Source organism: Mustela lutreola, chromosome 4, assembly GCF_030435805.1.
Source record: "Mustela lutreola isolate mMusLut2 chromosome 4, mMusLut2.pri, whole genome shotgun sequence".
Lineage (NCBI taxonomy): Eukaryota > Metazoa > Chordata > Mammalia > Carnivora > Mustelidae > Mustela > Mustela lutreola.
In genome coordinates this window covers 83870992-83888235 of record NC_081293.1, presented here as the reverse complement: position 1 = coordinate 83888235, position 17244 = coordinate 83870992, and the positions used below count along the sequence as shown (strand labels likewise).

Genomic DNA, 17244 nt, shown 5'->3' with positions numbered 1-17244 from the left:
TGTGTGTGTGTGTGTGTGTGTGTGTGTTTGTTTTTTGATGGATGAGTAATATTCCAGTATAGTTTCTTATCCTTTCACCCACTGATGGACTTTTGGGTCGTTTCCATCTCTTGGCTCTTGTAAATAATGCTGCGGTGAACACGAGGGTGCAGATATCCTGTCGGATTAATGTTTTCATTTCCTTCAGATAAATGCAGAAGTGGGATTGCTGGATCACAGGCTGGGTCTACTCTTACTTTTCTGCGAGCCTTCCGCTGTTTCCCATGGTGGCTGCGCCCATCTATGTTCCCACCAGCAGCGAGTGTGAAAGGGTTCCTGTACACTTCCTGGCCAACACTGGTTATTTCCTGTCTTTTGATTTCAGCCATTCTGACAGGCATGAGGTGATCGCCCAATGTAGTTTTGATTTGTATTTCCCTGATGGTGAGCGACGTTGAGCATCTTTTCATGTACCTGTTGGCCATCGGTAGGTCTTTGGGAAAAATGTCTGTTTGGGCCCTTTGCCTGTTTTTTAATTGGATTATATTTTTCCGTTGAGTTGTAGGAGTTCTTCATATATTTTGGGTATTGACCCTTTATCAGATACATGATTTGCAAACATCTCCTAGTCAGTCTGTTAACTTTTCATTTTGTTTATGGTTTCCTTTGCTGTGTGGAAGCTTTTTCATTTGATGTGGCTTTACGTGTTTATTTTTGCTTTTGTTGCCTTTACTTTGGGTGTCAAATCTAAATCATCATCCCCAGTACTGACGTCAGGGAGCTTACCACCTGTGTTTTCATTTAGGGGTTTTATGGTTTCAGTTCTTACATTCAAGTGTTTAATCCAGGTTGAGTTAATGTTTGTGTGTGGTATAAGAAGACAGTGGTCCAGTTTCATTCTTTTCCATGTGGCTGTCCAGTTTTCCCAACACTCTTTATTGAAAGAATTGTCGTTTCCCCCATTATATAGTCATGGCTGCTTTGTTGTGAAACACTTGACCATGTAAGTGTGGGTTTCTTTCTGGGCACTCTGTTCTTCCATTGATATGTGTGTCTGTTTTTATGCCAGTATCATACTGTTTGGATGACTGTAGCTTTGTAATATTGTTTGAAACCAGGGAGCATGATGCCTCCAGCTGTGTTCTTCTTTTTCAAGATTCTCTGACTCTTCAGGGTTACACTGATAAATTATTGAGGACCTACAAAAGGTCTTATTTGGAGAGGGGTATGCATGTGTGTAAAATTAAAAAAATTAATTCTCTATAAATAATAAACCCATTATATGTTACCATAAAAATTTTTTCTGAGAAAGAACATTTTTCCAAAACAAAGTAGGAGAGTAGCATTGTTGTAAAATTCTCAGATTTTTTTTCGTATCTGATTTAATAGGAGACAGCTGGGTTCTGTCTGCTTCTGCATTCAGTCTGTTGTGATACATTGTTTTGGTGGAGTATGTGAGGAAAATCCAGCCTTACAGAAATACATATTTGCAATAGAGTAATTTAATACTCTTTAACAAAATTGTGGATATTTTTCTTTGAAGTGCATCAGAAGTGAACTAGTTGTGGTTTCCTAACAGTCAGTGCAGTGCGGAATCTAAAATCATAGCAGTAAACTCAGACTGTATCAACACTAACGTCCCTCAGCTTATCTTGCATTTTGAATGGATCTTCTACCCACGCGTGGCCTTTTATATTGGTCACTTGGAAAATACTGGTGTACCGAGTTACACAGATCTTTCAGACATTAAAATTTATTCACTAAATACCACGACTGATCATTTCAGGAGAATCTTTGAAGTCCTGGGATGCCCTGCGGCTCGAGGTGGGGGATACCAGTATTCCAAAGCTTTTTCATTGTTGCTGAAAAGCTCATATTTGATCGGTGATAAATACTGTCCACCTGACTTCAGATACTTTCGAGACAGGGTCTGCCAGACACTCATGTCTGAAAAAGCGTGGTTTGTAAGAGTTGTGAAGAGGCATGAAGAAATGTAGCTACGACCCAAACAGCTGCATGAGGTCTTTCCCTGAAAACAGCTTCTGCACAGTAGATGCGCTGTGTGCGTACTTCCCGTCTTGTCACGTAACCTATTAAAAACACAGAGACTGAGATTTAATATAACTAATAATGTTTAGGGCTTTGTTACAGCTGTTTTTTTTTTTTAAGATTTATTTATTTTTGAGAGAGAGAGCGTATGCAGGCAGGTGGTGGGCAGGAGCAGAGAGGGAGGGAGCAAGATTCCCCACCGAGTGTGGAGCCCTGTGTGGGGCTCGATCTCATGACCTTGAGGTTATGACCTGAGTTGAAACCAAGTCAGACACATAACTGACAGTGCCAGCCTGGCACCCCCAGCAAAGGCATTCTCCAGGAAAATGGCCTCTAACTGATAGTGTAGCTGTGGCAATCCAGGGTCGGCCGGGGCGGTTAGTGCCAGCGTTGCAGAATAGCCGGAGCTGCAGGCTGGCGCACCATCTGCACTGGTGTTGAGACCATGGAAAGGGCAAGTCATGTCTTAACCCACTAATCACAAAAATATTTACAGCCTTGCAGGTGCCAGAACAGATCTCAGGGACACACTGAGGCTAAGCCCCCATGGACAGCAGCTTAGTAGTGAATTAAAATGATTCTCTATGCCCTGAACAATGTTTTCTCCTGATTTACCACAAGGAAGTGACTTCAGTAGGAGGGAGGCATAATCCTAAATAGAAAAACATTTTCCCTCTTCTACTTAGGAAGGAACTCTCATTAGCAGGGAATGTGGGTATCAGATTGGGCTTGGGGTGTTCGTGAAATCTCCGTAGGCGAGTCTCCCGGAGGGAAGGCCATCTGGTCGCGTAGAGTTTGGTCAAGTGAGCCAGGCACGGTGGAGCACTTCCGTGTGCCAGGCATGGTGCGGAATGGCACTTTAGATATATTCCGTGTTCTAATGCTCACACTCAGCCTCTGAGCTGGAAACCCTTATCACACTCATATGAGGAAACAGGTTCCAGATCACGGGGCTTGTCGGAGGCAGAGCTGGGATTGCACCATGGCAGTCTGGTTCCTGAGTCCGTAAGGATAATTACTGGGCTGCGCTGTGGCTTTCCTTGGCGTAAGGTCTGGAGAAACTAAGTTGCTGCTGTGTGTGACTCGACAATAGTCTTACCGCTGTCTGTAATTCCTATGATTGCTTGGAGAAAAAACAGTCTGACATTCCTCTGCATGGGTGGGCAGGGCGATTTATAACCCAACTCCTGTTCCTAGACTTTAAAAGAGCCCGTTGCAGGTGGGGACTTTCTTCAGCTGTGATCGACTGTCTGGATGTGCAGCGCAGTCGCTGTGAACACGCCTCTCCCCTGGCGGCTGAGCCCAGCATGACCGTGTTCAGAGCGTGGCTCTCTGCCATCCACATCACAGTCCTGGGGGCCCTTGTGGTCAGGGCAGATTCCTAGGTCAGAATCTCTGGGGCAGGTTCTGGGAATCCATGTTTTAAATACGAAGAAGCCCTGGTGATTTGAGTGTGCTGTGAAGTTTGAGAATCTCCCTGGGTTTGTTGTTCTTGCTTAAACAGCTTTACCAGGATAGAATTCCCGTCCCATACAACACTCCCATGTCCTGTGTGCAGCTCAGTGGCTTGGGGTGTTTTCAGATCTGTACAGCAGTTTTGAGAACATTTTTTATCACCTCAAAAGGAAACCTGTTCCCATTAGCTGTCACTCCCCTCCCCGGCCCCAGGCACCTGCTTGTCTGTCTGTGGATTTCCCTGCTGGAATTCCACGGGCATGGGCCGTACACTGTGTGGTTTCCTGAGATTGCCTCCTTGCACAGGGTTCATGTGTGTTGTAGTGCGTATTAGTACCTTATTCCTTTTTATGGCTGAATAATACTTCGTCGTATGGTGGTCTCACATCTTGTTTCCAGTTCTTTACTCCTAGGAATAGTGCTGCTCTAGATATCCATGTGTAGGTTTCTGTGTGCACACGTCTTCCGAGGCGCCTGGGGGCTCAGCTAAGCATCGGACTCTGGGTTTAGGCTCAGGTAATGGTCTCAGGGTCCCCTGAGTTGAGCCCCACATCAGGCTCCCTGCTCAGCGTGGCGTCTGTTGGGATTTTCTCTCTCCCTCACGTTGCCCCTCCCCTCTGCTCCACAGGCACACTTTCTCTCTCTCACTGTCTCTCAGATAAATCAAACTTTAAAAAAAATATGTTTCTTAGGTATATATCTAGGAGTGCAGTTGCTAGGTCACTTGGTAACTCTATATTGAAATTTTTTTAAAAAAGTCTTGTCTTGTTAACATCTAGTGTTGTGTTAGTTTTGGGTGGACAGTACAGTGACTCCATCCTTCCACACATCCCTCACAGCTCATCAGGACAAGTGGCTCCCACTTCTCCTGACGAAGCTCCCCATCCCTCACCAGCCTCTCTTCTGGTGACCCTTTGTTTGTTCCCTGTAGATAAGAGTCTGTTTTTTGGGTTGTTCTTTTTTTCTTCTTCTTCTTTTGCTCATTTGTTCTGTTTCTTAAATTCTATATGAGTGAAATCACGTGGTATTTATCTTTCTTGGACTTACTTTACTTAGGATTATACTCTCTAGCTCCATCCATGTGGATGCACATGGCAAGATTTCATTCTTTTGATGGCTGAGGAATGTTCCATTGTATACGTACACCACATCGTCTTCATCTCCTCATCCATCAGTGGACACTTGGGCTGCTTCCACAGTTTGGCTATTGTAGATAATGTTGCTATGAACATAGGGGTGCAGGTATCCCTTAAAATTAGTGTCTCTGTATTATTTTGGTAAATACCCAGTAGTGAAATTACTGATTTGTAGAATAGTTCTGTTCTTAATTTTTTGAGGAACCTCCACTCTGTTCTCCACAGTGGCTGTACCAACTTGCATTCCCAACAGTGTAGGAGGGTTCCCCTTTCTCCACACCCTCGCCAGCATCTGTTGTTTCATGTGTTGTTGGTTTTAGACACTCCAACAGGTGTGAGGTGATCTCTCATCATGGTTGCAATCTGCATTTCCCTGAGGATGAGTGATGTTGAGTATCTTCTCATGCATCTGTTGGCCATCTGTTGGTCTTTTTTGGAGAAATGTCCGTTCATGTCTGATGTCCACTTTTTATTTTTTTTTATTTTTTATTTTTATTTTTTTTTTTTTAAAGATTTTATTTATTTATTTGACAGACAGAGATGACAAGTAGGCAGAGAGGCAGGCAGAGAGAGAGGAGGAAGCAGATTCCCTGCTGAGCAGAGAGCCCGATGTGGGGCTCGATCCCAAGACCCTGAGATCATGACCTGAGCTGAAGGCAGAGGCTTTAACCCACTGAGCCACCCAGGTGCCCCTGATGTCCACTTTTTAATTGGATTGTTTTTTGGGGTGTTGAGTTGTATAAATTATTTATATGTTTTAGATGGTAACCCATTATCAGATATGTCATTTGTGAATAGCTTTTCCCACTCAGTAGGTTGTCTTTTAGTTTTGTTGGTCTCCTTTGCTGTGCAGAAGCTTTGTATTTTGATGAAGTCCCTGTAGTTTAGTTTTGCTTTTCTTTCCCTTGCCAAAGGAGACATGTCTAGAAAAATGTTGCTGTGGCTGGTGTCAGAGAAATGACTGCCTCTGCTCTCTTAAAGGATTTTTACAGTTTCATGTCTCATATTTAGGCCTTTAATCCATTTTGAGCTTATCTTGTGTATGGTGTAAGAAAGTGGTTCAGTTTTCCTAATACCATTTGTTGAAGAGACTTTTTATTGCATGTTCTTACCTTCTTTGTTGGAGATTAATTGACCATTGACCATATAATTGTGGTTTTATTTCTGGATTTTCTGTTCTATTATTTTTTTTTGTTTTTTTTTGTTTTTTTTTTTTTTTGAGAGAGAGAGAAGAGAGGGCAAACAGGGGGAGGAGCAGAAAGGGAGGGAGAAGAAGGGGAAGAATGTAAAGCAGACTCTGAGCTGACGGCAGAGCCTGATGTGGGGTTCGAAGCCACAGCTCTGAGATCATGACTGAGCTGAAACCAGGAGTCAGATGCATAACCAGCGGAGCCACCCGAGTGCCCCAACATATGTGTATTTTGTGCCAGTCCCATAGTTTTGATGACTGCAACTTTGTTATCGAACTTGGAGTCTGGAATTGGGATACCTACAGTTTTTCTTTTCCAAGATTGCGTTGACTGTTTGGGGTCATTGGTGGTTCCATTCAAATTATAGGAGTGTTTGTACTCTTGGCTGCAGACTTTCCTCTTTCAGCACTTTGAATATGTCAGGCCACTCCCTTCTGGTGGACAAAGTTTGTGCTAAAAAAGCAGCTGATAGTGTTATGGGGTTTCCTTTATATGTAATGGTCTTTTTTTCTCTTGCTGCTTTAAAAAATGTTTTAGCAGTGTATTTTGCCATTGTAATTACCATGTGTCATGGTGTGGACCTCCTTGGGTTAATTTGTTTTGAAGGGTCTCTATGCCGCCCGGATCTGGATCTCTGTTTCTTCCCTCAGAGTGGGAAGGTTTCAGCTATTCTTTCTTCAAATAAATTTTCTGCTCCCTTTTCTCTCCTTGTTCTCCTGGGATCCCTGTAGTACCATGGTTATTACTATGCCTGATGGAGTCACCGAGCTTCAGAATCTGTTCTCATTTTCCATGTTTGTCCCTCACCCGCTCAGCTTGCTTTCCATTGCTCTGCCTCTGGGTCATCACGCTTCCTCTAGCCTGTGACCTGTTACACCAGGTGTGTTTTAAGTGTCATGTATCCTTGCCAACTGGTTCTTTTTTATCTCTGTATTATGGGTCTCACTGATGTCCTCCTCTCTTTTCTCAAGTCCATTGAGTCTCTTTACGATGTTACTTTAAGTTCCTATTGGTCACACTACTGATATGTTTCACTCAGGTCTTTTGTTGGGGTTTTGTCCTTTCATTGGGGACATAATCCTCTGCTCATTTTATGTAATTCTTGTTGTCTGTCTCTGTGCAGATAGTCCGTGACCTCTCCAGCTCTTGAAGGTAGTAGGTGGGTGCACACTTTCAGCAAGGTGGCCCTGTCCTCCTACAGAGAGGCGGTGCCCCTGCTGCCAAGCCCGGGCTGCTCCACGAAGTGTGCAAGTGGGATGGGCAGTGCCTGTTTTGCACACCAGCACTCTGCCAGGGGTGCCCACAGCTCCGAGGAGACAGGCTGGCCAGGGCCGCTCTGCAGAGCACGCGCGGGATGTGCATTTTTAACAGGGAGCGAGTGTCCTCCCTGGGAGGTGACCCACGGCTGCTGGTGGGACTGAGGCCCTGCAAAACCCTCAGCAGGGACACAGCATGTTGGCAAGGTTTGCATGGTCTTCTGGGGAGGGGACCTGCCGCACCAGAGCTGAGGCAGGCCCAGCTGCGGGAGGGCGGCAGGGTACCACGTGAGCAGGTTACGTACTGGATGCTGGCCCTGTCCAGGCTCTGCATGGGGACCGGGTGGGGCAGTGGTGCCAGCTCCTTTGTTCCTGGAGTCGTCTCCCGGGGAAGTCTGTCCCTCTGGTCTGGGCTCTGAGATCAGTGAGGAACTCGCTCTCCCGTCCGCCCCAGGCCTCTCTCAAACTGCCCTTGCTGCTTCTCTGCTCTCCCTCCAGCCTCTCCAGAACGGAGCCTGTTGGTTTTTAAAGTTAAGTTCCAGGTGGTTGTAGGAACTTGCAGAATTTGGCCCCCCTGGTTTGCAGAGACAAATGTTATGGGAATTCGTGCCCTGCAGGCTCCCAGGTGTGAGGATCTGTCATCTCCCCTCCCTGCACACTCTGGTCCTTCTTGGCTGCAAGTGGCCTTGGCCCTTAAGCTCCCAACCACATGTCCACTCTCCCCACCCGCCCTCACGTGTCCTCTTCTCTCCATGGCGCTGTGGTCTTCGGGTCGTTTTCTGGGCGATTTAAGTGGATGTGTTATCCTGTGTCCGTACGCCGAGGTGCGCGTAGGGCCCTTCTCTGCCATCTTCCCAGAAGTCAGAGATGCACTTTTTTAAAAAACCTGCCAGACTGTTTCCTACAGTGGGTCTGCCGTGTGCCATCTGTTTCTGGGTCCTCCTCTTCCCCAGCACTTGTTATGGAGGTTTTGATTCTAGATGTCCTGGATCCTTTCGCCCTCATCTCTAATGAGGTCAAGCATCTTTTCATGTACTTATTGGACATTTATATCTCTATCCAGATCTTTTGCCCATTTTTAATTGAGTTGTCTTTGTATTTTTTAAGTGTTTTTTATGTATTTTAGATCTAAGTCCCTTGTCAGATATGATTCTACAAATATTTTTTCCCCTTCTTTTGTGGCGGTTTTTTCATTCTCTGGATGGTGTCTGTTGAAGTTTTTAATCTTGGTGAATTTTATATTCGTTATTTATGCTTTTGGTGTCTATTCAAGAATTCTTTGCCAAATCCTGGGACATGATTTGTCCCTATATTTTTCTTCCCAGAATTTTATAGTTTTTACTCTTACATTTAGGTTTTTAATCTATTTTGAGTTACTTTTTGTATAGGTGTAATGAGGTTAGGATCCAACTTCTTTCTTTTACATGGACATTCTTGAACTGCTGCAAATCCTAAATTTTCAGGCATCCCACCTTATCTAGGTTATATTTTGTTTCCTGTATTTGGCTAGATTAGTCTTAGAAAAGGAGGAGTTTCCGTATCAATACTCATGGTATAGTGAGCATCCTTGTTTCATACCCTTGTTTAACTTTAAAATAGACCACTGACGATAGGTCCAAAGACCTCAAACAAATTCTGGATTTTATGCCAGCTTTGATTTGCCTTATAAGACAGTTCTGATCTTTTGCTTACTTGAAACCATTTGAAATTTTTTGAATGGTGAACGCAGCTTGAGGACAGATACGGGGGAAATGATTATAGAAGCAGGAAATGGAAACTTATTTGATCATTATGATCATTTCATTATTTTAGCTTGTAAATATCCACATTACTATATGGTTTTATAGCTAATTTGGGACTATCTAATTTGGTTAATTTGGGCATCGCCTTGTGTTTCAGTAAGGGATTAAAATGATGGTAATTCATGGCTGCACGTGGAACTCTGAAAGAAGACCTTGTCCATCCTGAGAAAAGAAAAAGATAACACCACTCAAATATAAACGCAACTGAAACGAGCACTGTAGCGGAACAGGTTCATCCTCCTTTGAGACGAGAACAGCATCTGCAGTCTCCTACAAGAGAGATCTTGTCTATCTTTGTCTCCAGCACACTGAACGATTAATTGTCTTTCTAGAGCAACCCTGGAATGGTCCCCAGCCACGGATTCAGTCCCAGATCTTACTTCTTTGACAACCCTCGAAGATACGATAGTGATGATGACCTTGCCTGGAACATTGCCCCTCAGGGACTTCAGGGAAGGTAAGACCCTGGTTCGTGGTAGAGAGGCACAGTGAGGAGGCTGAGCACGGCACCCATGAAATAGGTTCAGTCCAAGAGAAAAATCCCTGGAGTCGGAGGGAGGGTGAGGCACACAGGAAATGGAGGAGAAGCCCCTGAGAACGAGACAAAGTGTCACCAGAGTAGCGCCCCACTCCCAGGATTCTGCTTCCATAGATGTGTGGCAGACAGGAGGGGTGGGAGCTACTGGGGTTCCCTGCACTCTCCTGTGACACTTCAGCCACCCTCCATGGCCCAGTGGTCATGATGTCCCCTCCTCCTGCCTGTGAAGCTGGGCCTTCAGGGTGAGCAGAGCAGAGAGAATCAACAAGGGCTGAGCCAGGGCTCCCTGAGCTCCCTCCGCTCTCTGCTTGTGCTCCCAGGATCTGGTGCAGTTCCGGCTGTGTTTCTTGGAAGTGAAAGCTTATTGTTGGTCATCCTTTATACCTTTAAAAGCAATCATTAACATTTTACTATAAACCACCCCCCAGTCCCAGGTGGAATGATACAAGAGAATATAGCTTGGCTTTTCTGCTCCTTATTATAAACAGTGAATGTCCTTAGAAAACTTTAAAAGAGCTCTGAAAAGAGTCCTTGTTTGGGGACCCAAGAACAGAGAAGCTGGGAGGGTATCCTGCTTTCTCAGTGGACAAGGGTGCAGGGAACCAGAAAGAATGTAAGATGCTGCTTGGGGAAGAGAAAATGCAGCCCTGCACAGACTAAGCCAGCAGATGTGCAGAACACAGAGGTCTGGAAGCAGGCCAGTAAACAAGGACTCCTGAGGTCCAGAGCTGTTCGAACCCTCACCCCAACACTGCTCTCTTACCCAGTTACCCCACTGCACGTCCTTCTGGGGCCCGCGGGAGCAGCCCTACCCTCACATCTGCCCAGGGCAGCCTAGAGCCAAGTGCCCTCTCTCCTGAGGTAGAAGATCCCCCTTCCACTCCCTGCAGGAGGAGAATGAGGAGATGCACATTAGTGAATGCTTACTGTGTATTAAGGTACTGTTCTAAGCACTCGATAGGTATTAACTCACAAAAGCCGAGCGAGGCAGGTACTGAGATCGCTGGCATTCTGCAGGTGATAAAGCTGACACACACAAGTTCTTTTTCCAGACGTACCAGATACGATTTTTTGGCAAAATATTTTGTTACACGTAGTGATTGGTTTATGGTTCTAGTAATACTATGCTTCTGGGCTCTGTGGAGCTCAGTGTTTGTTTGTTTCTTTGTTTTTTTAGAGCGAACAAGCCTGAGTAGGGGCGAGGGGAATCATAAGCAGGCTCTACACACAGAGCCCAAGTAAGGCTTTATCTCTCAAGCCTGAGGTCAGGATTTGAGCCAAAATCAAGAGTTAGATGCTTGATGCTTAACCGACTGCACCACCCAGGCACCCTGAATTCACTACGTAGGTGGATTTGTAGCCACTGCACATGGGCTTCAAGAAGCCACTTTAAAAACTGGGATTGTCTATAGTTTATACAAAATCCCAGTTCTGTCCAACTAAAATAGAGATGTCATTGATAGAAAGTATAGTGTTTCAAGTCACCAAACTATCTCTTTTTTCAAGTTTTGCTCCAGACTACTATGACTGGGGACAACAAACCAACAGCTTCCTGGCATCAGTGGGAACTTTCCAACCAGACCCAGTTTTGGATCCTGACAAACCAGGCCATGGGTAGTATCAGTCAACAATTCTGTGGAAGATTCCTCAGTGAAGACCTTCAAAGAGATTAACTTCATGACAGCTGAATTTTTGTAAGGCACTTTTCCTTAAGAAATCGGACTTGATTTTTGTTACAGGTTTCTAATGGCTCCTAGGACTAAGCAATAATTTAGATTGATAAAATCTTATTTTAGTACTAAAAAGTGAGCCTGGATGCCTTTTTTAGTGGGTATAATTTAAACTTTAAAAAAATACTCTGTACTTTTATAAAGATGTATTTTATATAACTTAAATAATAATGCTAAAATATATACTAGGATTTTTTGAGAATGTTATTGCAATATATGTTTGTAGTTTGCACAGACTTTTATGCATAATCCACTTTAAAAGTCCACAGTACATGGTCTGATGGTTGTTTCAGGCTTTCGGACTAACGTATCTTCAGATCCTTACCTCTTCAGGCCGTGCAGGGGCTGAGCCGGGTAGATTCAAAACTCAGCTGACATCTAGAAAGCCAGTTTCGACTCCAGTGTTAAGTTATACTGTAGCAGATTATCAACAGACTACAGACAAGGTAACAGGGTCCTTCCTTCGAGTTCTTTAAGGTCGAGATGGTTGTTGTCTCAAAGAATTTAAATTTTGACAAAAATGTGGTACTCCTTTGAGCAGGGCCCTGATGTGTACCCTTCAGCCATAAGTGGATCCCTTAGAAGCATGGATAGAGCTAACCCACTGCTAAGCCTCCTCTGCTGTATTCAGAACCTTTGCCTAGTTTTTCAGCCCAGGGAAATCTAGGCTCCGTTACCTCAGTCCTTCCCAGGACGTCACCTTTCCCAAATCACGGACCATTCATTCCAGTCCAGGAGCGCAGGACAGGTTCTCCGCCCTCCATCCGGCAGGCTGTATGCAGTCTTCAGTCTTCCTGCACTTTCCCACGTATTTAAAATAATGGCCTGCATTTCTAAGTAGCTCTGAAATCAGGCTACTGGCAATAGCAGCTTTAAAACGGGAGTTGCTCTCTGGTACCCAGGAGCACGATTCCTGTCCATCGGCCACGTGAAGAGGCACGTTCCAGACGACGGCTTCAGTGAACTCAGCTGGGACTCCAGCCCTGGTGCAAGTCTAAAACCTCCAAGATCTATCCAGGTACCACTGCCTACGATGGGAAACTGTGTCAGGGAGGTTAAATGCTCGGATATTCCGTAAAACAGAAGGTCCTGGAGGAAGGATGGTTACCAGCGAGATGTGACCTGCTCTGCCTAGGAAATCTCACCTTTCGGGACAGGAGGAGGAGGGGCAGACGGACAGACAGTCATGCTCTGCCTTCAGGATGAAGCCCATTGCCAGTATCTCTTATTTCTCATTATGGTCTTCAGAAAGGATTTCTCTCTGGGCATTGATTTCACAGAGATTAAGTCTACTTCTCTTGATGGTGATTAAAATTGCCATCTCAAGTTGTAAAAAATGGCTGTGACTGGGTTTTTCATTTGTACTGAATGCCTTTGTCCTGCGTCATCCAACACAGTAGTGTTCTTGCCTTTCAGTATCTGGAAGAACTGGGGTCACATGTCACTGAAAATAGACTTTCAGAGAAAATTCTAGACTGAAGCAAAATTTGCACTGATTATTTGGGTTGCCTTAAAATATTATAAGTTGTTATTATTCTAAATAGCTTTAAGAACACCCTTACTTGTCATGCTATCTTTGTTACTAGTACTTAGAATTTAAAGGCAGACCAAGCATAGACTTAAAAACTTTAAATCATGCTTTCAGAAAGTACTTCAATTAGGTCATTCAAGGGTAGGTATATTTTAAAAAATACAGTAATAAAAAAAAATCACTCAAATCATCCAATTATTATACTCATGCTGTATCAACACATTATCCTGTTATTACTGGCAGGAAAGTCGCAATAACCAACATTAAGTGATAAAGGCCATAATCTATTTTTATGATAAAGCTGCTACTATTTGAACTATCTTCTTACTGGAAAGGATAAAAATGTTCTAAGAGCTTATTTTTCTCTTTCCCTTTTTAAAAAGTTTTGCTTAAGCACAAGTATTGTAAACACATCTAGAATATTAATAGGATTGTATTAATATTTTTCTCATAGTAAATGACCATGTGTACCCTGTGAAACTTTATAGGTATGGTAGGTATGAAAAGGGAAATTAAAATTTCTTCAATTTCCTAATTGTGTTACAGTGTTAAATAGGTTCACTAACAAAACTTCTCCTTAATGTGAAATATTAAAGGCCCAAAGAAGGCAAAGAAAAGGGATTACTGGTTATAAAACACCGAAAACGTCCTGTTTTAAAGCAAAATAATGAAATTAAAACCTTGGTCAATTGAAAGTTAAAAATATATGGGGAAGAGGCAGTGTCACTGGAAATTTTGTACTAAGTCTGATTCAACACTAAAGGCTGCATAGGAGTATTTCTGGACACGTGCTGGAAATAGGCATAAAAGGGGTCTTCTTCTGCAGGTAATTGTCTAAAAACGCCAACTGATTTGTGTAGATATCTTGCACTAGCTCTTTCTTTCTACAATTAACCCATTTAACTGAGCCACTGATTACAACATCCAGAGTATGTTGTACTCTGTGGACTGTAAGGAGTTTTTTTTTTTTACTTTTACAGTACACACATCATGGTTATGCCAATTCTTTCTTGGATGCATCAGGTGTGTTGTTAAAACTATGCTGGTTACCATGTTTAGTGGTGTAGATCATCAGGCACATTCACTAGTGTGTCCCCAAATATCCTCTTTTCTCAAAATCCAATAGAACTGTTCTTTAATTCCTTGAATATTTAATTCCTATTAAGAAAAGAACAAGCATTACTAAATTCCAGAGCATGAAAAGTGCTTAGAGAAAAAGGTTCTCATTTATATTTATATAGTAGATATTACTAGAATTTTTATTTTTCAGAATGAATCTTTTTTTAATAAGGGTAAACTTACATGAGAATTAAATGGGTCTAAATATTTGTTTTTTTAGCATTTCCAAGTGGAGAAACTTTATTAAAAATTCTTCACTTTAGAGTACTGTATGATAAAATCTAGACAAGTGTAGGTCTGATTGAAGACATATCTAATACACTTTTCCATTTTTTGTCCTGGGGAGAATTTTATTTAAAAAAAATTCTAACTGTGCATAATGCTATTTAGGACTTCTCATCGTCCAGAGGAACTGCTAGAAAGGATCAGGCTAAAAAGTGGAGTTCTCATCAAAAACTCTAATCCAAGTGAGGAAACATTTAACAAGGAATGAAGGGAGTGGAGTTCAGTCAGTGTCTACCAAGTGCCTACTACATGCCAGATGCTGGGACGACTAGGGGTTTGCCAGTCTGTAAATTCAGCCACATCCTTCTTTTAACCCTACTTTAGAGCCCAGTAGGGATATATGGAAAGCCCTTGCACTAATGGGTCAGAATACCGGGAAGTATGCCAAAGCTGTACCCGTGCCCCCAGCAGCTCTCTGGGCCTGGGCACTGAGGTAGGTTCCTTCAGTGCAGAGCTCTGCCTGGGTCATCAAGTAGGGATCAAAGTCCTCAGATTCAAATCCACTGACTCAGCAGCTCCTAGTGGTATTTGCCTGTTTCCTCTAAAGTCAGATTTCTTTCATCTGTTCCTTGACCTGGAACTGAAACCTGTCCTCTACTTTTCCAGAAACAGGTTAATTCCCCTGTAGCCTCTAGACTGGTCTTCCCTTTTGCATCCTGGTTGCCCGACTACTTAGAGCATTAGACACAATCTCCAGAATGTATTTCCTGCCTCTGAACTTTGTTGTAGTTGGAACAGATCAGACGCCTCCCCATCTAGATTTGTGACCTCCTCCTCTTTAGTCCATGTCAGCCTCAACATCCCTCCCTTTCTCTGAACCTCATTTTCCCATGAATCTTATTAACGTGCAACTGCCCCTCCGATCCCTAGTCATGGTGCTCCTTGAAGATTGAGATATAAAAAGGCATGTCTGGGTTAAACAGATGGTTTGCCAGGGCCATTTTGTGTTGCTGAGGATCCTTGGCTGTCCCCGTACTGAATTCACTAGCCCAGAGGCTAGGCTTTAGGTCTGTAGACTCAATACCTACCCAAGGGAGAACACTTACCATTTAGAGGTATCTTCTGTGAAGGAAATCCATATGGAAAGTGACATAATGTACCCAGGTGCTGGCTGAAGAACTGGAGACTCTGACCCAGGAGAGTTAGTTGGATGATTTTACTCTGCGACAGCAGGTTGGCACCATTAAGCCGACACTAAATTTCACTCACACTGAGAGTATCATCTCACTGAACAGGTTTCAATTAGCTGTTCCTCTTCAGCTGGTCTGTTCCTCTCTGGTGAGCTCTCACTGTGAACCAGACCCAGCCTAATTAGGTTACAGAATTCATAAGCTGCCTGATGGCAGGGATATCTGTGTTTTATTCACTGCTATGTTCCCAGCATCTACAACAGTGAATGGTCAAACCCTGTTCTTGTGATAGGCTGTGTCTTTTTTTTTTAAGGTAACTTCTTTCACTTGCACTTTCATCCACTGAGTATGGATTAGGCAACTATAATACTCATGTAAGGGCCTATCCCTGTTTTCTCAGATATCCAACTTTTGGGTAGAGAATTCATAATGGAATAAAAAAGGACATAAGGACTTTACATAAGGATAGTCTCTGGGAATGATCTGAGAACTCAATCTTAAAACAGAAGCAATGAGATAAAATTCTGTCTAAACAGGCACCTCACGTCCTATCTCTGCCCTCGCGTGTTTGGGCACCGGCAAACAGAATCCTGAAATAACACAACAGGGAGTATCTGATAAAGTATAAAATTAAGAGAAGAGGGACACACTACAGTGGTTAAAAGTCCAACTCTCAAGAGGAAACACTGAACGGGGCAGAGTTCCAGCATGATCTATAGGTTAAAGAAGTTTTTTTAAAGCTCATATAGAATGCTCAAGGCCAGATAAAGAAAACTGCTTTTAAAAAGGGCAGGAGGGGGTGCCTGGGTGGCTCAGTGGGTTAAGCCGCTGCCTTCGGCTCAGGTCATGATCTCAGGGTCCTGGGATCGAGTCCCGCATGGGCTCTCTGCTCAGCAGGGAGCCTGCTTCTCTCTCTCTCTCTCTCTCTCTCTCTCTGCCTGCCTCTCTGTCTACTTGTGATCTCTCTGTCAAATAAATAAATAAATAAATCTTTAAAAAAAAAAAAAGGGCAGGAGGGGTTGGAGCGAAGAGAAGATATTTAACCACAGACCCTGAGTAATTAAAATGACTGTGGTCCTGGTGTCTGAGTGAATAGACCAGTGAAACAGAAAGAGAACCAACCCCACTGTGGAGCTAATGCTGTGTGCAATGTCATATATGATAAATGTAGCATCGCAAACCAGGGAGGATGGGACAGACTCTCCCGTAATAACTGGTCACCCAATTATTCCAACGGTATTGGAATTATTCCAACGGAATAATTGGGTGGCCACCTAGGAAACCTAATTAGGCTGGATCCATAATTTTCACCCTACATGGGGGACACACTCCAAAGGGATCAAAACTTAGATCGAAAAACCATGAAAGCTCTAAAAGAAACTGTAGGTGAATTACTCCCATGCGAGGAAGGTGTTCGAACTATGACTCAAAGTCCAGAAGCCAGTGAGAAACTGAGAAATTAAAAAAAATTGCAGGGGCACCTGGGTGGCTCAGTGAGTTAAAGCCTCTGCCTTCGGCTCGGGTCATGATCCCAGGGTCCTGGGATTGAGCCCCACATCGGGCTCTCTGCTCAGCAGGGAGCCTGCTTCCCCCTCTCTCTCTGCCTGCTTCTCTGCCTGCTTGTCATCTCTGTCTGTCAAATAAATAAATGAAATCTTTAGAAAAAATTGCATAACAACCACCATCATAAGCCAAGTCAAAAGACAGACACCAAACTGAAAAAAAAAAAAAAATTAGAGCTCCTCACAAAGGATTACCATCTGTAAGCAGTACTCATAGAAACTGATAAAAGATCAACAATGCAGTAGAAAAATGGGCAACATTACGAACACAAGTAACTACAAGTGGATCTTAAACATGTTGAAGGGAGTCGGCCTCATTTTAAGAAAAATAGAAACTAAAACACAATGATATGTAATTTTGTATTGATCAGAATGGCAAACATCAAACCTATGTCTACAGAGGTAAGGGGGTGGGTTAGCAGGTGCGGTCTTTAATTGCAGGTGGATATGAGGACCGGTAACTGCCTCTAGGGAGGGAAATA

At 43.5% G+C, this 17244-nt stretch overlaps 1 protein-coding gene across 5 annotated transcripts in view; it reads left to right on the top strand.

Moving 5' to 3' along the window:
• GPR137B (G protein-coupled receptor 137B) overlaps positions 1-17244 on the top strand; it is a 63848-nt gene that overhangs the window by 37261 nt on the left and 9343 nt on the right. For 3 of the 5 annotated variants that reach the window (XM_059170395.1, XM_059170393.1, XM_059170392.1), the window contains 2 exons: positions 9200-9324; positions 10912-12472. In XM_059170395.1, coding sequence (XP_059026378.1) covers positions 9200-9324; positions 10912-11023 — 237 coding nt within the window. In that variant the 3' untranslated portion in view covers positions 11024-12472. Of the gene's footprint in view, positions 1-9199; positions 9325-10911; positions 12473-17244 lie in introns of those variants that run through there. The other 2 variants (XR_009352692.1, XR_009352693.1) reach the window with 2 other exon arrangements.